Consider the following 19,873-nt stretch of genomic DNA (forward strand, 5'->3'; position numbering starts at 1 on the left):
TGACGTCGCCATCACAACAAGCCGGGGCTTGGCTGAGGTCCTGCAGTGACTCTGGCCGCAGATGGAGAGGCCCGACTCGCTGTGGACTGTCGAGAGTGGTCGCCAGGCCCTGCGCCCCGACCCGGGCAGCCTCCGGCCCCTGTTGCCGGGGCCAGCCCGCCGCGGTTGAGCCAGTTTCCGCCCGCCGTGCCGGAGCCGCGCTGGGATTTTTTTCGGGCAGAGCTGGCGGGTGGCGACAGAACGAGACTTCCCTCCTGCCACAGTCTCCCTTCCAGCGGGTTCCTGTCCTGGGACGCCGGGACACCTGTCGCCTGTGAGGCATCATTCATTCTCATAGCACCTTCCTTTCCTCGTAGGGCAGCTCCAGGATGAAGAAGAACGGGGGGCGGGGAGTTCCTGGTATTAGCACTCACTGGGGAATAACCCAGTTGCCCATTTTATTTCGCTGGGGCCGCTCTACCCCTTCTCCCTGGGCTCTGACTGGTTGAGGTGACCCTAGCTTTACTTCTTTTTTTCTCCCCGCCTCCTCTTCTGGATCGTCTCCCTCCCCTCCCCTTCTTTTCTTATACTTAAAAATTATGGCTTAACCGGTCAATTTTGCCTCTCCTCCTCTCTAGACTGGTGCCAAGATAAGCATTCTATTTCCACTTGGTTTAGAAAGAATTGGTTTCTTTTGCTTTAGTGCTGCTTTTTATTTTAATGAACCGAGTGATGGGAGTCATGAGCTCCCTGTTTCTCTTCTCTACGGTGGACATTGATTATGATTACCTGCCCTGGCTACCCAAAGGATTGTTATAAAAATTAAATAAAAACATAAAAAGGATTGTTATAAAAATCTCGGAAGATGTTCTAAAACGTAAACAGGGGCTATCTGTAAAATGTATGATTTGCCAACTTTTGCTCCACTGTGATCCTCTTTTAGTTCCAATTAATTACAACTTTAAAACACCCTGCACCCTCAAAATTTCTAAGAGGCAGTGGCCTTAACGTGATAAAATTGTTTCGTTTCGTCCCTAAGTCCTGTCCCACTCTTTTCGACTCCGCGGACTGCAGCCTGGCAGGCTCCTCTGTCCATGAGGTTGCTCAAGCGAGAATACTGGAGTGGGTTGCCATTTCCTTTTTCCCGACACAGGGATTGAACCCGCATCTTCTGCATTGGCAGGCGAATTTTTTACAACTGAGCCACTGGAAAGACTATGAAAAAATTAACTGGATGCTATTTATTTTCTTCCTGTCTCAGTGACTATATATCTAGGACAATTATATATCTTGGAGTTCTTTTTTTAGAAGCAAATTTAGGTACAAAAATGAAATTTCTCTTCAGATTATATATATTAAGGTCCATAGGAAAGTGCCAGTGATTACCTTACTGAAAACTCATTTAAAACAGTGGTAAATGATTCAGTAACAGGTGTGCTTATAACCTGTATTTTGAGAATTCACGTTTTTTGAGTTTATGTCTTGACAATATTTGGATAAAAATCATTAATCCTTATTTCTTACTACTTATTACAAAGATTGGGGCCAAAATAATACTTAAATTTAATATCCTAGAGATGCTAAAGCAAAGGAAACCAATTCATTATTTTTTATTTTTCATAAAAATGAAAATTGTCATTTTTCATATTAATAAAAACCTGTATTAAGTTGCCAACACTTGATCTGAACAAAAACTGATTAATATACCCCCGTGGCTGATTCATGTCAATGTATGGCAAAACCAATACAGTATTGTAAAGCAAAATAAAGTAAAAATAAAAATTTAAAAAAAACTGATTAATAAATATGTCTTCAGTTATCATAACCAAGACTTTGTAAAGCCTTTCACTACTCAGGAATCGTGATATATTTGGGTACAAATGGGTTCTACCTTTTTCTTAAATTCAAACAGAGCAAGTTATAAACTGTTAAAAAATGAACCTCAGATTAGAGGTTAATATTTTTTACGTGAAAAGTTTATTTTTGTTGTTAGCCTGATTTTTTAAAAATCCAGTTTGCGGTATTCAGGAATAGGAAAGGGAAGGTAAGGGTTAAGAACAGTTTGTTGGGACCTAGTAATGGAGGTGAAAATGTTACTGTATTTCATCTGATCTTTGTCAAGATCCTGTGAGATTATTGGTATATCCCCATTTTACAAGTGAGACTGAGGCTTAGAGAGGTTGAGGAACTTATACAGATTCACATCAGCTAATAAATGGTGAAACTTGGATTCAGACCCAGGTTTTTCTACCTTTGAACATTGTATGCTTTTTATTATCTACTGATGCTTGTAAGAGCACTGTTTGCATATGTGATTGAAAATGATTATTTTCTGTACATTAAGTTGATAGACTTTTAATTTTTTTCTTTCAGATGTTTTAATACCCAAATTCAAAGAATGCATAGTGTACCGTTCTTCTAAAACCAAGAGGAGATCATGAAGAAATTTTTTAACTGTTGAAACTCAGTTGAAATCATGGCTACATCAGCAAATCTGGATATTGGAGCGCAGCTGATAGTGGAAGAGTGTCCTAGCAGTTACAGTCTAAGTGGCATGCCAGACATTAAAATAGAACATCAGCTGGACTCAAGTGCAGAAGAAGGGTCAGCTCAGGGTGTTGCCATGGGAATGAAATTCATACTGCCTAACCGATTTGATATGAATGTCTGTTCTCGGTTTGTGAAGTCCTTAAATGAAGAGGATAGTAAAAATATTCAAGATCAAGTTAACTCTGACCTGGAGGTGGCATCTGTCCTATTTAAAGGTTGAAAGTTATGGTATAAATATCTGCATTTGTTTTGTTTTTGTTTGTTTGTTTTTTCCTTTCTGTTCATGAAATTTTAGTTTGGGAAGAAAGTTTGGAAGTCACCTTGTAAAATGGTTTTCTAGAATCTCACAGAAACCAGAATTAAATAATTTCATGTTATATAATGTCCATAAGTACATGTTGATTTTTTTTAATTTCTTGTTTGACCTTTGTTTACTTACAAATTCTCTACTAAAGTTTCTTATTCTACCTTTTAAAATTATAGGAGAAAAAAAATTATGTGTGCCTTTTATAAATGAATTAATTCCATGAATATGTGATTGGCATTAGCTTCCTGTGCTTTAATGCCGTGAAATCTGTCATCATACTGTAGATTTACTTTTATAACCATCTACTGAGTAAAAAAAACCTCTCTGGATAATATTGCTCAAGATTAATATTGATTTTTTTTTTTTCTGAAACTTTTACTAGTACAAATTTTTTATGGCAAAAAGTAATGTCACTTGAGAACCAGTTGAAGATATTATACATATTGTATTTTTTTAATGTAAACATTGACATAGAACTTTGAAATGCTTTGTTGTTTAAATATTGTTTTAATGTGTTTAACTTAATTTTACCTAGCTGAATGCAATATCCATACATCTCCTTCTCCGGGAATTCAAGTAAGGCATGTCTACACTCCGTCTACAACAAAGCACTTCTCACCCATAAAGCAGTCCACTACTTTAACCAACAAACACAGAGGAAATGAGGTCTCAACCACACCTCTGTTAGCAAATTGTAAGTATTTCTCACTGCTGTATAAGAATATTGTTATTGCTAATGTAATAGTTTCAAGAGTTTGGCTGAAACATTATTTTCATTAAATGCATATCCTGTTTTGGAAAGCATAAGTGATATCCTGATAGTTTTAGTAACTTCCAATTAAAATAAATAAATTTATATTTTAAAAAAAATTTTCACATATTATTGCAAATTCAAATATATCATGTTTTATGTTTCTCTGTTGAGAATGGATTGAAACTTTAACTCTTAAAACCTTCATAGTTTTACTATAAAAACTACAGTAAAAAGTTTAATAAAAAACTATAGTAAAAAGTTTAATAAAAAACTATAGTAAAAAAATGAATTATAAAACTAAAAAATGAGTTATTCTGAACTTTGAGCAAAGCAAGACATTGTCTTTTTGTATTCTTGGAGTGGATTTTACTTGTAAACTAGATCACTGATCAACAACTGATTTGTAGTAAAAACTGAGTGATCTCTAATATAATTTTTAATCAGAATATAATATGAATATGAAACTACCTCTTTAAAAACTTTGAATTTACAATTTTTAAAATGTAGAATTATTCTAAAAGAAATGAAGATTTTCTATGTAAGTTAGAAAATACTCTATATAGTTCAGATTTCTTAATGAGAGAAAACCAATCAGCAGTTTGATGTTAGGAACTGTGTTTGAGAATATAAGGTAAATGTATCTATATCCTAAAGCATGGTGAAATATATGTCTTTACTTTGGAAACATTATATCCTTCCAGATTTTGAATCATATGCTGTGACAGGTAAGCCAGAAAGAGTTCATGACTCTTAACTCCACCTCAGGCCGATTTTTGTTTTATTGACATTTGTGTAAATTTGCATGTGGCTCCCAATTGCTTTCCTTTCTGTATTAAGGCAGTCAAGGATTAAGTGATACAAATTTTAAAGTGAGCTATGATATAACTGTGCCTGTTTGGCTTTAAAATAAAGAGATTACCTTAAAGTATTCTAGCCATAGTTGTTGTTGTTTTTTTTAAACATACTGAGAGGCTTAAGGGATCCTAGTTTCCCAACCAGGGATCAAACCCAGGCCCCTGCATTTAGAGCACTGTGTCCTAACCATTAGACCACCAGGGAATTCCCCAAAACCAAAGCGTTTTTGAGCTTAAAAAACAGCTGGAGATCATGTGGTTCACAACCCTCATGAACAGACAAAAATGTTTAATCAGCTCTCCAGGCTCCCACAGCTAATTGGCCAGAGCTAGGTCTGCACTCAAGAATTTACTCTCAAGGCTAGTTTTTCATTTCTTCAGTTCTCCTAAAGTTAAGAAATACCCATTATTTCAAGAAATAATATTTGGGACTTAAAGGAATTCAGTCAGTTAAAACACAAGAGTCTTTTAGACCCAACTTCCTTATAAGCTTGGACAAAGAGAGATGTTAAACTTTTTATTTACTTATTATTTTTATTTGTCTGTGCCAGGTCTTAGTTGGGGCAGGATCTAGTTCCCTGAGTAGGGATTGAACCCGGGCCCCCTGCATTGGGAGCACAGAGTCTTAGACACTGGACCACCAGGAAAGTTCCGAGAGAGATTTTAAAAATTAAGTACCTAAACCATTTCTTTAACTTATAAGATCAGTAACAATTCAAATTGTTAATAATTGATCAAACAGTTAGCATATTCATTGACAGTAACACTCTGCAGCTGTCAGAATTACCTTAAACATATATGAGTCAATTCTCAAACTCTTACATGTTTAAGATAATGCTGACATTTGCAAATGTTAGGCTATATTTTAAGTTGAAAAGTGAAAGTGTTACTCACTCAGTGGTATCTGACTCTTTGCGACCCCATGGACTATAGTCTGCCAGGCTCCTCTGTCCATGTAATTCTCCAGGCAAGAACAGTGGTGTGGATAGCCATTCCCTTCTCCAGGGGATCTTCCCAACCCAGGGACTGAACAAGCATCTCCTAAACAATAAAATGATGGATTGTGTTTTGGAGAAGAATATTGCTACATGAATATAAACAATAAGATGATGATAGTGTACCCTACAGATACACATGAAACTTCTTCGTGGTATTGTTTCAGCTTTATCTGTTCACCAGCTGGCTGCCCAGGGAGAGATGCTCTACCTGGCTACTCGAATCGAACAAGGTACTAGCCTATTTTTAAGAATGTATTTAAAACAAATTTAATAGGATTTGTCAGATTTGTTATTATTTTATTTTTATACAAGAGAGTATAAAAAAAGAAATGGTTGCATAATCTCACCAGGCAGATAACCCAATAGATTATTTTAAAAATAATAATCTAATAAAAAGATTATTTAAATAATATAGATTATTTTAAAAATAGTAATGTCATGTATAGAAGTCACAGCTTCACTTACCACCCTAGAGTTTTCTCCAAATGCACACTGTAAGTTTCTTACATTTTCAGAAGACTTTTCTGGAGAATATTTCTGTTTATACTTGGGGCTACATGTGAGAATATGTATATGCTTTTTTTGAAAAAAAAAAAAAATACACACTGCATTACACTTTACTTTATTTCACTTCAATTTTGAGATATTTCCATGTAAACACACAAAGATCTGTTTCATTCTTTTTTAATAGGTCTGTACTTTTGCAGTGTATTGCAAGTGTATATGCTATGTTCTTTATTTTTTAATGAGTCCCCCTGGTAGTAGTTGATTCCAGTTTATTTTTATTTTAACAATATTGTTGGCATTGTTTTAAAGTATATCCATAGGGTAAATTCCTATAAGTATATTTACTGAATCAAAAGGTACATGAATTTTTATTTGTATACATATATAACTAGATGTTTGCCCTGTCCTTACACCAGAGTTAGAGTTTCTGCTTCCCCATAACTTCACTGACACGGAATACTATCAGACTTTAATCTTTGCTAATCTCATGGGTGAAAAATGGTATTTCCTCCTGGTTTTGTTTGCCTTTTTAAAATTATGGCCCATTTGAATTTCTTTTTGTATGAACTGCCTGTTTTATATTGACTTATATGAGCTCTTACCTAAATTAAAGAAGTTCACTTTTTGCTTATGTTGCATATAATTTTTTCCCAGTTTCCATTTTTCCTTTGACTTTATATTTTCAAACAAAAGCTTAACATTTTTAAGTGGTAAACTTTTATCCTTGTGACGTCTGAGTTTCATATCTTGCTTAGAGATGATTTCCTACTCCAAGTTTATAAATAAATTCACTCATGCCTTATTCTAGAATTTCTGTGGTTTCCTTTTTTACATTTCTTTAACCTGTGTGGAACATGTTTTGATGTAATGAGGTAAATATGGAGCTTTACTCTTATTTTCATTTTTCGAAAAACTAGCCAATTGTCCCAACATTATCAGTTGAATTCAGGGCATATGATTAAAGAGTGGTTTAATCATGTCATTATTTTATAAGAAAGGCTCATTTCATCATTTAGAATCATGTCATTCTTTTATAAGAAAGACTTATTTTATCTTTTGTTTATAAGTATATGAAGGTCTTATTCTTAATATACTAAATAAATTTAGGGACGAAACTGTGGACCCAGTAGACTGAGTCTAGGGAACAAAATTGGTCTTGAGGTAGAATTGCATAAAGCTGTTTTTCAAATGATTCAGTTTTCATTCACATTATAATACCAAAAATTTGAGAAAATTCAAAGGCAGCAATGTTCACTAGCTTTAATAAGATTTTGGACTTTCTATAATATGTATTTTTATAATGCTAAGGGCTATCATTAACCTAATTTTTATCGTGATCCTCCCAGTTTTACGTTGAGATGAGCAAGGTCTTATTCTGGATGTTATCGAAATTAAATGATATGCCTAGAGTCACACTGCTGGAAAGCGCCAGTCAGCGTTCAAACCCTGGTCTCCTGATTCTGAGTCTGGTGTTCTACGGACTGCCCTGTACCTAGCGTTATGTTGTACCCGGTAGTTTATACTTGTAGTAATGTACTGTTTGAACTCAGCTGTGTACATTGAGGCATATTTTAATACATTCAGACTGAAAATTGCAAAAACGCAGTAGGAGTTCAGTGAACCCGAATCAGCACAGTATGAACCTCATTGCGTAATAGTCACCTTTTTAGAATGCCAGTATTTTCATAGCGATATTAATATGTGGTTGTTAAATTAGATCACAAAAATTGCTTTTCTTTTAAATAGAAAATGTTATCAACCACACGGACGAAGAAGGATTTACCCCTCTGATGTGGGCTGCAGCACACGGGCAAATAGCTGTGGTAGAGTTTCTACTTCAGAATGTAAGGAGAACGCCTCAGACAATGTATATGTACAGTTACTCAAGTTCAGTTAAGTATATAGTAGTTTTCGTATCTCCAGCCAGCTAGATGTAATGGTAGAGGATCAAAAACAGAAAGTTTACATGCTCTTCCTCATATTCTTGTGGAACTCGGATCTAGTTAAGCAGGCAAGTCTAGTCGCTCATGAAGCAGTGAGAGAGAAGTGAATGCCCAGCCCCTCCTAAGCGCAATGGGGAAAAAGTCTGTAGGAGAAGCTTCTTGGAGAAGATGTAATTTGGCTCCAAGTGGCAAGACAGTTAGGATCCAGGTACAAGGGAGAAAGGAAGACCTTCAGATGACCTTGATAACGGAGCATCCAGGAGTAGATGTTTGTGTTAGTACTGTGTTAACCCCAGAACATTACCTGACCTATAATTATTATTGACGAAAGTAACAATATTCTTATTTTCAAAAAACTGAAAAGTCTTTTCTCTCCGTTTCCCACTCCAGGGTGCTGATCCTCAGCTTTTAGGAAAAGGTCGAGAAAGTGCACTGTCATTGGCCTGTAGTAAGGGCTACACAGATATTGTCAAAATGCTGCTGGATTGTGGAGTTGATGTAAATGAATACGATTGGGTGAGTCTATAATACTGATTTTTAGGTTTTGGAAAACTATATTTTATTAAACACTTAGAAGAATACCTTTCGTTAATGGAATACCTAGAAGAAAAAGTTACTGTCCTAATTCTGATTTAAGTATTCCTCACAAAATTTTTAAATTAGCTTAAACTACTTTTACATGCCCAATTCTTAGTAAAGCTTCACACAGCAGCACTAAATTATTTGAATCTTATCCTTGAAAAGCTAAATCACCTGTTTTTTTCCCCCCAGAATGGAGGGACACCTTTGCTTTACGCTGTACACGGAAATCATGTGAAATGTGTAAAGATGCTCTTAGGTAAGCAGGCAAAAGTGGAAATATTTAGAAAATGCCACATGAAGATGTTATCTTTTTACAAGCTGGCCTCACGAGCATCATGAGCTGTCACTGAACACATTATGCACCCCTGGAGCACCCCCTTCCCTAAGGCTCTCATGTAAGCCACAGCTCCATCCCACGCCACGCCTGCAGTCGCAGCATCTGTCCCTGCTGCTTTGCTTTCAGAGCTCACATGTGAACCCATGGCTTTTTTCTCTTTTCTCTGTCTGCAGTGTCTTTAAGCCGAAGTTCTATCTGTAGTTGGGTATTAGTTTCAGTTGCTCTAGAGGATGCCTGTATGTTTAAAGGGTCTTCCCTCTGACCCACCAGAGTGAATTCTATGCCCTTCCTGTACTCTGTACTTTGTCAGACCATCCCGAAAATACCTTCCAGATTTGCTAACAAGCTGTCCTGCTATTTGCACATGAGCTGCCATAGACAAACACATCCAGGTGTTCATTTTGTTTATGTAGATGTTTCTATTTTGGTATAGAAAATGGAGCCGACCCAACAATTGAAACCGACTCTGGGTATAATTCTATGGATCTGGCTGTAGCCCTGGGCTATAGAAGTGGTAAGTGTTTTAGAATTCTCAAGTTCCATTTTAGTAAAGTTCTATGATAATAGAAGCCAGTGGTCCAGACTGTTCTCACCACTTGTAGTCATGGAACATGTATGTTATCCTAACTCTTGACATATACTTTTAATTGTGGGCAAAATCAACAGATTCCTACAAAGTCTAGAAATGAGTCTGTTACTGTTACTTTTCACCCACCCAGATAATTAGTTGCTGGAGGATAAGTGCGCACCTGTTTACAGATGTGTTTAATGTTTCCTAGCACACTGTTTAGACAGTGTTTGATAGTTGCCCTTTCTCTGTTCCTTAGAACAGCCTTATATTTTGCACTCTTCTTCAGTTCCAAAATTTAGAACCCAAAACAGAAAAATCCAATAACTTGAACTGTTAAAGCCAGTGATAGACTAGGTTTCACGTATTGCATTGTAATCTTATCTCCCTCAAACTATGAGTATATCCTAATTAGAAATTATTTTAGGAAAAAGTTGGTGAGGTTAAGTTGAATTGGATAGGTTTTAAAATTTTGTAATGAGCGTGCTGTAGTCTTGATCACCTGTCTGTTTTAGTTCAACAGGTTATTGAGTCCCATTTGTTGAAACTGCTTCAGAACATCAAGGAGTAGACAGAGTCGTCAGAAAGTGTTGTCTGCCCTTCAGTTTACCTTCGGCCCTTATAAATGATAGTTTTGTTTACTTATAAATTTTTACCTCAGTTGCAATATTTACTGATTTTTAGTAAGTTTTAATAAGTATTCCTCTGAGTCACTGGTTTATAAAAAAGTTAATGTTGATGGTTTTTTTTTAAATAAATGTGTTTTACTGCATATTTAAAATTATAAGTGAGTGTTTTGTGGCATGTAAATTTTTATGATACAGATGGTTATCTGTCTTTGTATCAAGTGCTGTAATTTAATGTTTTCAGAAATTATTCCTCCCTATTCATCTTCACTCTTGTATTAACTCATTGACTTTATATAGGGTTTGCTATAAATCCATAGAAAAAAATTTGTTATTATTGAATTTCAAAATGCACAGTGTGATTGTTTACAAAATGATGTTATAAATGAATAAAGTCCTTTTTTGCTCTTTGCCTGCGGCTTTTTCTTTATAATTACATAAGATTATTAAGGGAATTGTTTAGGATTTTTAGTTTAACCCTTCTGTCCTGCCAGGGTACTCCATTAGATCAAACAATACAGTTAAAATAAATTCAATGTAAGTTAATCAGCATAGACTTATTACCATTTTTAGAAGTATATTGAGACTATTTTTCTCCCGGGAATAAGCTTTTCGGTAGGAAAAGTGGTCTGGGAAAGAGAACTCATTTCTTCAATGAAAGTCAGATGCTCTTCACTTCCACTCCAGGAGCACTAAACCGCACGCTGCACCAGCACCTGGAAGAGAGCGCAGGGGCTCGCGGTTGGTGTGACCGCTGAGGGTGGGACTTGGGTTAGGTCACTGCATCTGGAAAACAGGTGTGACATCAGTCACTACCGTGGGCTGCAAGCCATGTAAACTTGATCTAGCTAATTTAAGCAAATGGGAATTAATGGGAGGAGAAGCTGAAGAAGTAACCAGTCCCAAAGGTTGAAACTAGACCAGCTATCTCAATCAGGAAGTCATGGCCAGCCATGTTGGGTGCCTCTTTGTAATGCTTAAATCCCCTCATTCATCATTGGGCTCAGGATTAAATTTTCCAGGAGGCAGAAATCCATTTCCCCTGGATATAAATGCACCACTGTATGGAGTTGAGGGGAGAAAGGGGATGACTGTTTAACAACCCACCCTTGCCCCCAGACCACCTGGAAGGCAGGAGGCACAGTCTGCCTAAGGAAAACCACGGGGAGAAAAAAATGATAAATGTTTGCTCCAAAGGCAAGCTCAGTCATGTGAAAATGGTACTAGTGCTTCCACCATGTCAGGCACATGCTTTAAACTGATTTCACCTAACACCACTCACCCTTCCATTTGGTTCTTTTTCTTGCTGATAGCCCACATCCATGAAGTGTTAGTTCCTATTCGTATGGCGTGTGTGTGTCTATGTGGGTATATGCATTCGGTCATTTTGTGATCTGACTCTCTGTGATTCCATAGACTGTAGCTCGCCAGGCTCTGTCCATGGAACTTTCCAGGCATGAATGCTGGAGCGGGTTGCCATTTCCTCTTCCAAGGGATCTTCCCAACCCAGGGATAGAACCAACATCTCTTGCATCCCCTGCATTGCAAGCTAATTCATTACTGCTGAACCATAAAGTAACAAAATCCAGTGATCCATTTGGGCATATCACTCGAGTATTGTTTGCAAGTGCTCTCCACAAGAGAACAGGCACCAAAATACATATGCTGGGATTGACTCTAAAATAACCACTTCTCTCCTGGTCTGACTCAGGTTGACAACCAACAGATCTCAGAGAGTATCTTGAATAAAATTCCCCTTTCCAATGCTATACCTTTTAGCCCCAGGGTCCCTGATAACAAGCCCCAGAAAACTCCTTTAAGAAATAGACAAAGTTAATTAAAACAATAGGAATGATAACTAGGGCCAGTTATAAAATTCCTCTTTTAAAAATTAAATACCTTTTAGGTAGTGTTTGTTGATTGCATAAAAATTTATTTAGAGCTCATGTGCCAGACACTGCTTGATGTGAGGGTTAAATATTGAGCAAAAACAGTCGTGTCAACGTGCTCACTGCCTAGTACAGGACTAGGGCTCATTACTGCCACAGAGTGAAATACATTAGCAAAATTTTTCAAGGGACTTCCCTGGCCATCCAGTGGTTAAGATTTCATGCTTTTTAAATGGGAATTTGCTGTATGATTCAGGGAACTCAACCAGGGCACTGCAATGACCTAAAGGGGTGGAATGGGGAGGGAGGTTCAAGAGGGAGGGGGCATATACCTATGGCTGATTCATGTTGGTCTTTGGCAGAAACCAACACAATATGGTAAAGCAATTATCCTTTAATTAAAAATAAATTTTTAAAAATAGCAAATCAAATAATCATCAAGTATTAAAGTAGAAAAGCATGCTACAACTGTTATCTCTACAAAGCAAAATATTGACAATAAACATTTTTAACAGAAAAAAAAAAGGAATCCTTGCTTTCACCGCAGGGGTGTGGGTTTGTTCCCTGGTTGGAGAATTAAAATCCCACATCCTGCATGGAAAGATCAAAAATTAAAAAAAAAAAAAACAACCTCCAATTTTCGAAAAGTTTAAAGCTTTTATGCTTATATAATTTTAACACCTGTCAAAGATTTTATTCAGCTAATTAACTGAAAAAGCAAGAGAGTTCCAGAAAAACATCTATTTCTGCTTTATTGACTATGCCAAAGCCTTTGACTGTGTGGTTCACAATAAACTGTGGAAAATTCTGAAAGAGATGGGAATACCAGACCACCTGACCTGCCTCTTGAGAAACCTGTATGCAGGTCAGGAAGCAACAGTTAGAACTGGACATGGAACAACAGACCAGTTCCATATAGGAAAAGGAGTACGTCAAGGCTGTATATTGTCACCCTGCTTGTTTAACTTCTATGCAGAGTACATCATGAGAAACGCTGGACTGGAAGAAACACAAGCTGGAATCAAGATTGCAGGGAGAAATATCAATAACCTCAGGAATGCAGATGACACCACCCTTATGGCAGAAAGTGAAGAGCAACTAAAAGCCTCTTGATGAAAGTGAAAGAGGAGAGCGAAAAAGTTGGCTTAAAGCTCAACATTCAGAAAACGAAGATCATCACTTCATGGGAAATAGATGGGGAAACAGTGGAAACAGTGTCAGAATTTATTTTGGGGGGCTCCAAAATCACTGCAGATGGTGACTGCAGCCATGAAATTAAAAGACGCTTACTCCTTGGAAGAAAAGTTATGACCAACCTAGATAGCATATTCAAAAGCAGAGACATTACTTTGCTGACTAAGGTCCGTCTAGTCAAGTCTATGGTTTTTCCTGTGGTCATGTATGGATGTGAGAGTTGGACTGTGAAGAAGGCTGAGTGCCAAAGAATTGATGCTTTCAAACTGTGGTGTTGGAGAAGACTCTTGAGAGTCCCTTGGACTGCAAGGAGATCCAAGCAGTCCATTCTGAAGGAGATCAACCCTGGGATTTCTTTGGAAGGAATGATGCTAAAACTGAAACTCCAATACTCTGGCCACCTCATGAGAAGAGTTGACTCATTGGAAAAGACTCTGATGCTGGGAGGGATTGGGGGCAGGAGGAGAAGGGGACAACAGAGGATGAGATGGCTGGATGGTATCACAGACTCGATGGACGTGAGTCTGAGTGAACTCCAGGAGATGGTGATGGACAGGGAGGCCTGGCATGCTGTGATTCATGGGGGCGCAAAGAGTCGGACACGACTGAGTGACTAAACTGAACTGAACTGAACTGAATTAACTGGTAAGGAAACCAGTAAGATGTTAAAACTAATTTCAGGAGCTAGGTATTTTAGGCAATATTAGTAAAAGATTGCTGAGTGAGACACAAATCTGATTAATGCCCAACAAAGCCATAAACCCTAACCTTTAATCATAAACCATAATCTTTTCCATAGGACAGAAATTACTGGCATCTCTAAGGACAGAAATCTACAAGCTAACGTGACTTCACTAAAACTGGTACTTTCAATCAACAATAAACAGTTTTACCTCTTGATGAAGGTGAAAGAGGAGAATGAAAAAGTTGGCTTAAAACTCAACATTCAAAAAATGAAGATCATGGCATCTGGTCCCATCACTTCATGGCAAATAGACAGGGAAACAATGGAAACAGTGTCAGACTTTATTTTCCTGGGCTCTAAAATCACTACAGATGGTGACTGCAGCCACAAAATTAAAAGCCTCTTGTTCCTTGGAAGAAAAGTTATGACAAAACTAGACAGTATATTAAAAGGCAGAGACATTACTTTGCAGACAAATGTCCATCTAGTCAAAGCTATGGTTTTTCCAGTAGTCATGTATGGATATAAGAACTGGGCCATAAAGAAAGCTAAATGCCTAAGAACTGATGCTTTTGAACTGTGGTGTTGGAGAAGACTTGAGAGTCCCTTGGACTGCAAGGAGATCCAACCAGTCCATCCTAAAGGAAATCAGTCCTGAATATTCATTAGAAGGACTGATGCTGAAATTCCAATACTTCAGCCACCTGATGTGAAGAACTGACTCCTTGGAAAAGACCATGACGCTGGGAAAGATTGAAGGCACGAGGAGAAGGGGACGACAGAGGATGAGATGATTGGATGGAATCACCGACTCAATGGATATGAATTTGAGCAAGCTCCTGGGGATGGTGAAGGACAGGGAAGCCTGGCATGCTACAGTCCATGGGGTCGCAAAGAGTTGGACACAACTGAGAGGCTGAACAACAACAATGAGTTGAACTAAGCAGTTTCCCCTGGATTAATCAATTAGTTCTCAAATTTTAGTGTATATCAGAACCATTTGTTCAGTTCAGTTTAGCCTCTCAGTCATGTCCAACTCTTTGCAACACCATGGACTGCAGCACGCCAGGCTTCCCTGTCCATCACCATCTCCCAGAGCTTGCTCAGACTCATGTCCATTGAGTCAGTGATGCCATCCAACCATCTCATCCTCTGTCCTCCCCTTCTCCTCCTGCCTTCAATCTTTCCCAGCATCAGGGTCTTTTCCAAGGAGTCAGTTCTTTGCATCAGGTGGCCAAAGTATTGAAGTTTCAGCTTCAGCATCAGTCCCTTCCAATGAATATTCAGTGCTGATTTCCTTTAGGATGGACTAGTTGGATCTCCTTGCTGTCCAAGGGACTCTCAAGAGTCGTCTCCAATGCTACAGTTCAAAAGCATCAGTTCTTCAGTGCTCAGCTTTCTTTTTTTTTTTTTTAATTTTAAAATCTTTAATTCTTACATGCGTTCCCAAACATGAACCCCCCCTCCCACCTCCCTCCCCATAACATCTCTCTGGGTCATCCCCATGCACCAGCCCCAAGCATGCTGTATCCTGCGTCAGACATAGACTGGCGATTCAATTCTTACATGATAGTATACATGTTAGAATGCCATTCTCCCAAATCATCCCACCCTCTCCCTCTCCCTCTGAGTCCAAAAGTCCGTTATACACAGCTGCGTCTTTTTTCCTGTCTTGCATACAGGGTCGTCATTGCCATCTTTCTAAATTCCATATATATGTGTTAGTATACTGTATTGGTGTTTTTCTTTCTGGCTTACTTCACTCTGTATAATCGGCTCCAGTTTCATCCATCTCATCAGAACTGATTCAAATGAATTCTTTTTTATGGCTGGGTAATACTCCATTGTGTATATGTACCACAACTTTCTTATCCATTCATCTGCTGATGGACATCTAGGTTGTTTCCATGTCCTGGCTATTATAAACAGTGCTGCGATGAACATTGGGGTACATGTGTCTCTTTTCAATTCTGGTTTCCTTGGTGTGTATGCCCAGCAGTGGGATTGCTGGGTCATAAGGTAGTTCTATTTGCAATTTTTAAGGAATCTCCACACTGTTCTCCAAAGTGGCTGTACTAGTTTGCATTCCCACCAACAGTGTAAGAGGGTTCCCTTTTCTCCACACCCTCTCCAGCATTTATTGCTTGCTTTATAGTCCAACTCTCACATTCACACATGACTACTGGAAAAACCATAGCTTTGACTAGACAGACCTTTGTTTGCAAAGTAATGTCTCTGCTTTTTAATATGCTGTCTAGGTTGGTCATAGCTTTTCTTCCAAGGAGCAAGCATCTTTTAATTTCATGGCTGCAGTCACCATATGCAGTAATTTTGGAGCCCCCAAAAATAAAATAAAGTCTCTCAGTGTTTTCACTATTTGCCTATCTATTTGCCATGAAGTGACGGGACCGGATGCCATGATCTTAGTTTTCTGAATGTTTAGTTTTAAGCCGACTTTTTCACTCTTCTCTTTCAACAAGAGGATCTTTTAGTTCTTCACTTTCTGCCATAAGGGTCATGTATCTGAGGTTATTGATATTTCTCCCAGCAATCTTGATTCCAGCTTGTGCTTCATCTAGCCCAGCATTTCACATAATGTACTCTGCATATAAGTTAAATAAGCAGGGTGACAATATACACCCTTGACATACCCCTTTCCTGATTTGAAACCAGTCTGTTGTTCCATGTCCAGTTCTAACTGTTGATTCTTGACCTGCATGCAGATTTCTCAGGAGGCAGGTCAGGTGATCTAGTATTCCCATCTCTTTCAGAATTTCCCACAATTTATTGTGATCCACACAGTCAAAGGCTTTGGCATAGTCAATAAAGCAGATGTTTTTTTGGAATTCTCTTGCTTTTTTGATTATCCAGTGGATGTTGGCAATTTGATCTCTGGTTCTCTGCCTTTTCTAAATCCAGTTTGAACATCTGGAATTTCATGGTTCACATACTGTTGAAGCCTGGCTTGGAGAATTTTGAGCATTATTTTGCTAGCGTGTGAGATGAGTGCAATTGTGAGGTAGTTTGAAGAAGGTAGTTTGAAGAAGGGAATGGCAAACCTCTTCAGTGTTCTGGCCTTGAGAACCCCATGAAGAGTATGAAAAGAACCATCTAAAGACTTGTTAAAATACATATTTCTGGGTCCCATCCACAGAGTTTCTGATTCAGTCAGTCTGGGTTGAGACTCAAGAATTTCAAGTTCTAACAAGATTCCAGGTAATGCTGGAAATGGACTGTCATTATATAAACCAGAATCTTTAAAATGTTTCCAACCTAGCAATTTCTGTAAGAAAAATATTTTTCTTAAAATTATAGCATACAAAATACTAGAGGAGGTTCAGTTTCTTTGTCTTCTGGGTTTTGAAGGAATATCTGACTCATATAAGTGATTATGTTTAAAAACTAATCATAACAGTGCTCCTTTAAGAGACATCATAATCTCGCTTTTTAATAGCATCTAGTGTTAGGAAAATATTTCTATTACATAATAAGAGGTGAAGGCCTTTCTTAATTATATTTTTAATTTTATTTTTGTTTAATTTATCCATTATAAACATGCAGACATACAGAGGGAAAATTTCTATCTTTGCACATTAGCTATAGATTAGAAGTGAACCAGAAACACAAAAGCTTAAGGTTACTTTTCTTACAGTGAGCATGTAATTCTTAATTGATTTAAGGTTGCAAGCAGACAAACAGATTTGTTAAAAAAGCAAAAACAAAGAAGACTACTAACTGGATTCTCTGTCATCTCTCACCCAACAGAGAACAGGTCTTCATTAGAGATCACCCAGTAGTCAGACCATGATAGCAAACACCCATCGTTGCTGCTAAAGACTGACTTACTGAAGGTGTACAAGCCAGACATAAAAACCAGCACATAGTATCAGTAGAAAAAGAAAAAAATAACTAGAGAGTTGTGTTGTCACCCAGGATTCACTTCAAAAGCCAAGAAAACATGTGCCCGCAAATAGATTAAGCTTGTCTCCATCGGGTTAATCCTCTCAGCCATCTCAGTGGATGACCTTCAAAACTGATCAAATACAACTTTCAAAAGGTCACATGACTCTCTAAAGTGAATAAAAGACAAAGTGTGACAAAGACTTAATTCAGCGTATTAACTGATGGTATAAGGCGTCTGGCTGCTTGCCATTCAAAAGCCAATGGAGAGGTAAGGGTGGAGGAAAGGAACGTGAGCTCCATTCTGGATGCTGGCCACTGGTGGGTGGGGCGGGGAACACCTGTCCAAAGGCCATCTCCCCTCCTACAACCAGTGGGCAACTGGGCAAGAGCTTCAATAGGCAGGTGGAGGGTGCTATAGACATCAACAGTACAGTCAGCTCTGACAGTCATCTCGAAATTGGTCCTGAGTGGTCTGACCAGCATCACAGTGATTGTTTTAAGCACAATTAATCTTCAGTACCAAGGCCAGTTTGTTCCCAATTTCTTGAGGCAAATTCTCAGAATTGTGGCAGATTATGTCATGACTATCGTCTGGCCATCCTGTAGTTAACTTCTTCCACTTTGCGGGAGTTCCAGTATCTAAGACAGCCCACACGATATGGCTCAGGATATTATTTATAGCCCTTGATGAGGAACTAAAGGTCCTTGACTATGCTTAATGACTGAACTATTATTATTTGTTTGCTTGGCATTGGCAGTATTGGTATTCTTGGACTGTTTTCCTTTGTTTCTGCATTTTCTCACTTCTCTGATTAAACGTATTTTTTGGCTAAAGGTTTTCCACAGACAAAAGGCACGCAGAGGACATGAGGGACAAGGATCATAGGGTCTTGCTCCATTTCAGTAAGGAAACCAGTAAGATATGAACACTGACCCCAAGAGTGTTTGAGGGGCCGGGCATTTGTAACAATGCTAAGATAAGATCGCTGGGTTATATGCAGGTCTGACAGTTATTCAACAGGGACAGGAATTGTTATCTGGGGGATCTTTTCCCAGATGACAGAAGAAATTGCTTCTCTAGCAGACAGAAATACCCAAATTAACATGTAACTTCACTAAGTCTGGGACCTTGAATAAACAGTATATGGTGAATCAAACCACATTTCTCTAGGTAACCCTCAGGCGGCCTTCATCTCACACAGCCTCGAGGAAGGCCATGTGGCCACGACCCTTCTTAGTACCTCAGTGAAAGCCAGCCTGGCGATAAGCTCATCACCCCTGTAGTGGCTCTTCTGTCAGCAGCTGAGAGGTAAACTAATGTAAGCGTGCTAGTGTTGGTGACAAGGCCTCGCTCACATCCTCCTCCTGACTCGATCACTAATCCACTCCAAGGTGAAAGAAGCCGCAAACCAGAGAACTCAGTGAGAAAGGTTAGTCATGTTAATATTCTTGAACTTTTCAAAGAATATTGCTGATAGCTTGAAAAATGGTTGTTTTTATGAAAGATGTAATGGGGGTGTTAACCACTAAACTATAAAGATTTTTAAAGTTTGTAGCTTAGAATTTTCTCCTAAAATGATAATTAGCGACTGATATTAAAAAAAAAAACTATAATTTCATTATCATTTCATGTTTCTTTATCCATACCAAAAGTTAAAACCTATATATTTTGGTAGAACAAACTCGTTTCATATGCATATGCTATCTTTTTACATGCTTCCTGCAATATCACTATTTATATTTCCAGTAGATGGCATTGAATACATTTCTATCCATTAGGTGATTTTCTGTGTGATAAATACAGTTTCCAAATCTGATAGTTGCAAAGAATAAACAGAATGAAAGGTAGGCCAACTCTGGCTATTATAAAAACCTTAAGTGCCCTTTCTCTTTGATATTCAAATGTTCTCTGTGACAGTGCTTCTCAGGTTTATACACCTAATAAGAGCTTCAAATGTTTACCACCTTACTCCTTGTAGTGGATACTACTGATAAAACCCAGGATGGCAAGAGTAACTGTTTACATTTTTTGTTGCCTAGAAATGTTTACAATATGTATAGGTTGGTTTTAAAATAGCAATAAAGATATGAATGGGATTGTAACATGATCGAAACTTTTTTAGGTATCCCTTTAGACAGGAGGTGCAATCACTTCAGAGAAGGAGTACAAGCCACAGATATTCGTGTAAAAGTTGTC

General features: G+C 38.0%; 1 protein-coding gene across 1 annotated transcript; it reads left to right on the top strand.

Annotated features, from left to right (window-relative positions):
- The first annotated feature begins 44 nt into the window (after positions 1 to 44).
- Positions 45 to 10,417, top strand: ANKRA2 (ankyrin repeat family A member 2). The gene is made up of 9 exons (XM_004016888.4): positions 45 to 313; positions 2,353 to 2,744; positions 3,372 to 3,530; positions 5,607 to 5,672; positions 7,696 to 7,793; positions 8,283 to 8,408; positions 8,664 to 8,730; positions 9,245 to 9,325; positions 9,895 to 10,417. Exons 2-9 carry the CDS (start codon positions 2,456 to 2,458, stop codon positions 9,948 to 9,950), a joined length of 942 nt encoding a protein of 313 aa, XP_004016937.1. The 5' UTR covers positions 45 to 313; positions 2,353 to 2,455; the 3' UTR covers positions 9,951 to 10,417.
- The last annotated feature ends 9,456 nt before the right edge of the window (positions 10,418 to 19,873 follow it).

The sequence above is a fragment of the Ovis aries genome, chromosome 16 (assembly GCF_016772045.2).
Source record: "Ovis aries strain OAR_USU_Benz2616 breed Rambouillet chromosome 16, ARS-UI_Ramb_v3.0, whole genome shotgun sequence".
In the NCBI taxonomy this organism is placed as follows: domain Eukaryota; kingdom Metazoa; phylum Chordata; class Mammalia; order Artiodactyla; family Bovidae; genus Ovis; species Ovis aries.

What these genes read in the sequence shown, in the direction of transcription:
- ANKRA2 (XM_004016888.4), top strand. Translation starts at nt 2,456, where the DNA reads ATGGCTACATCAGCAAATCTGGATATTGGAGCGCAGCTGATAGTGGAA. An exon ending in TAGAGTTTCTACTTCAGAAT is followed by an intron (nt 7,794 to 8,282) that starts GTAAGGAGAACG and finishes TTCCCACTCCAG; the next exon opens with GGTGCTGATCCTCAGCTTTT. An exon ending in ATGTAAATGAATACGATTGG is followed by an intron (nt 8,409 to 8,663) that starts GTGAGTCTATAA and finishes TTTTCCCCCCAG; the next exon opens with AATGGAGGGACACCTTTGCT.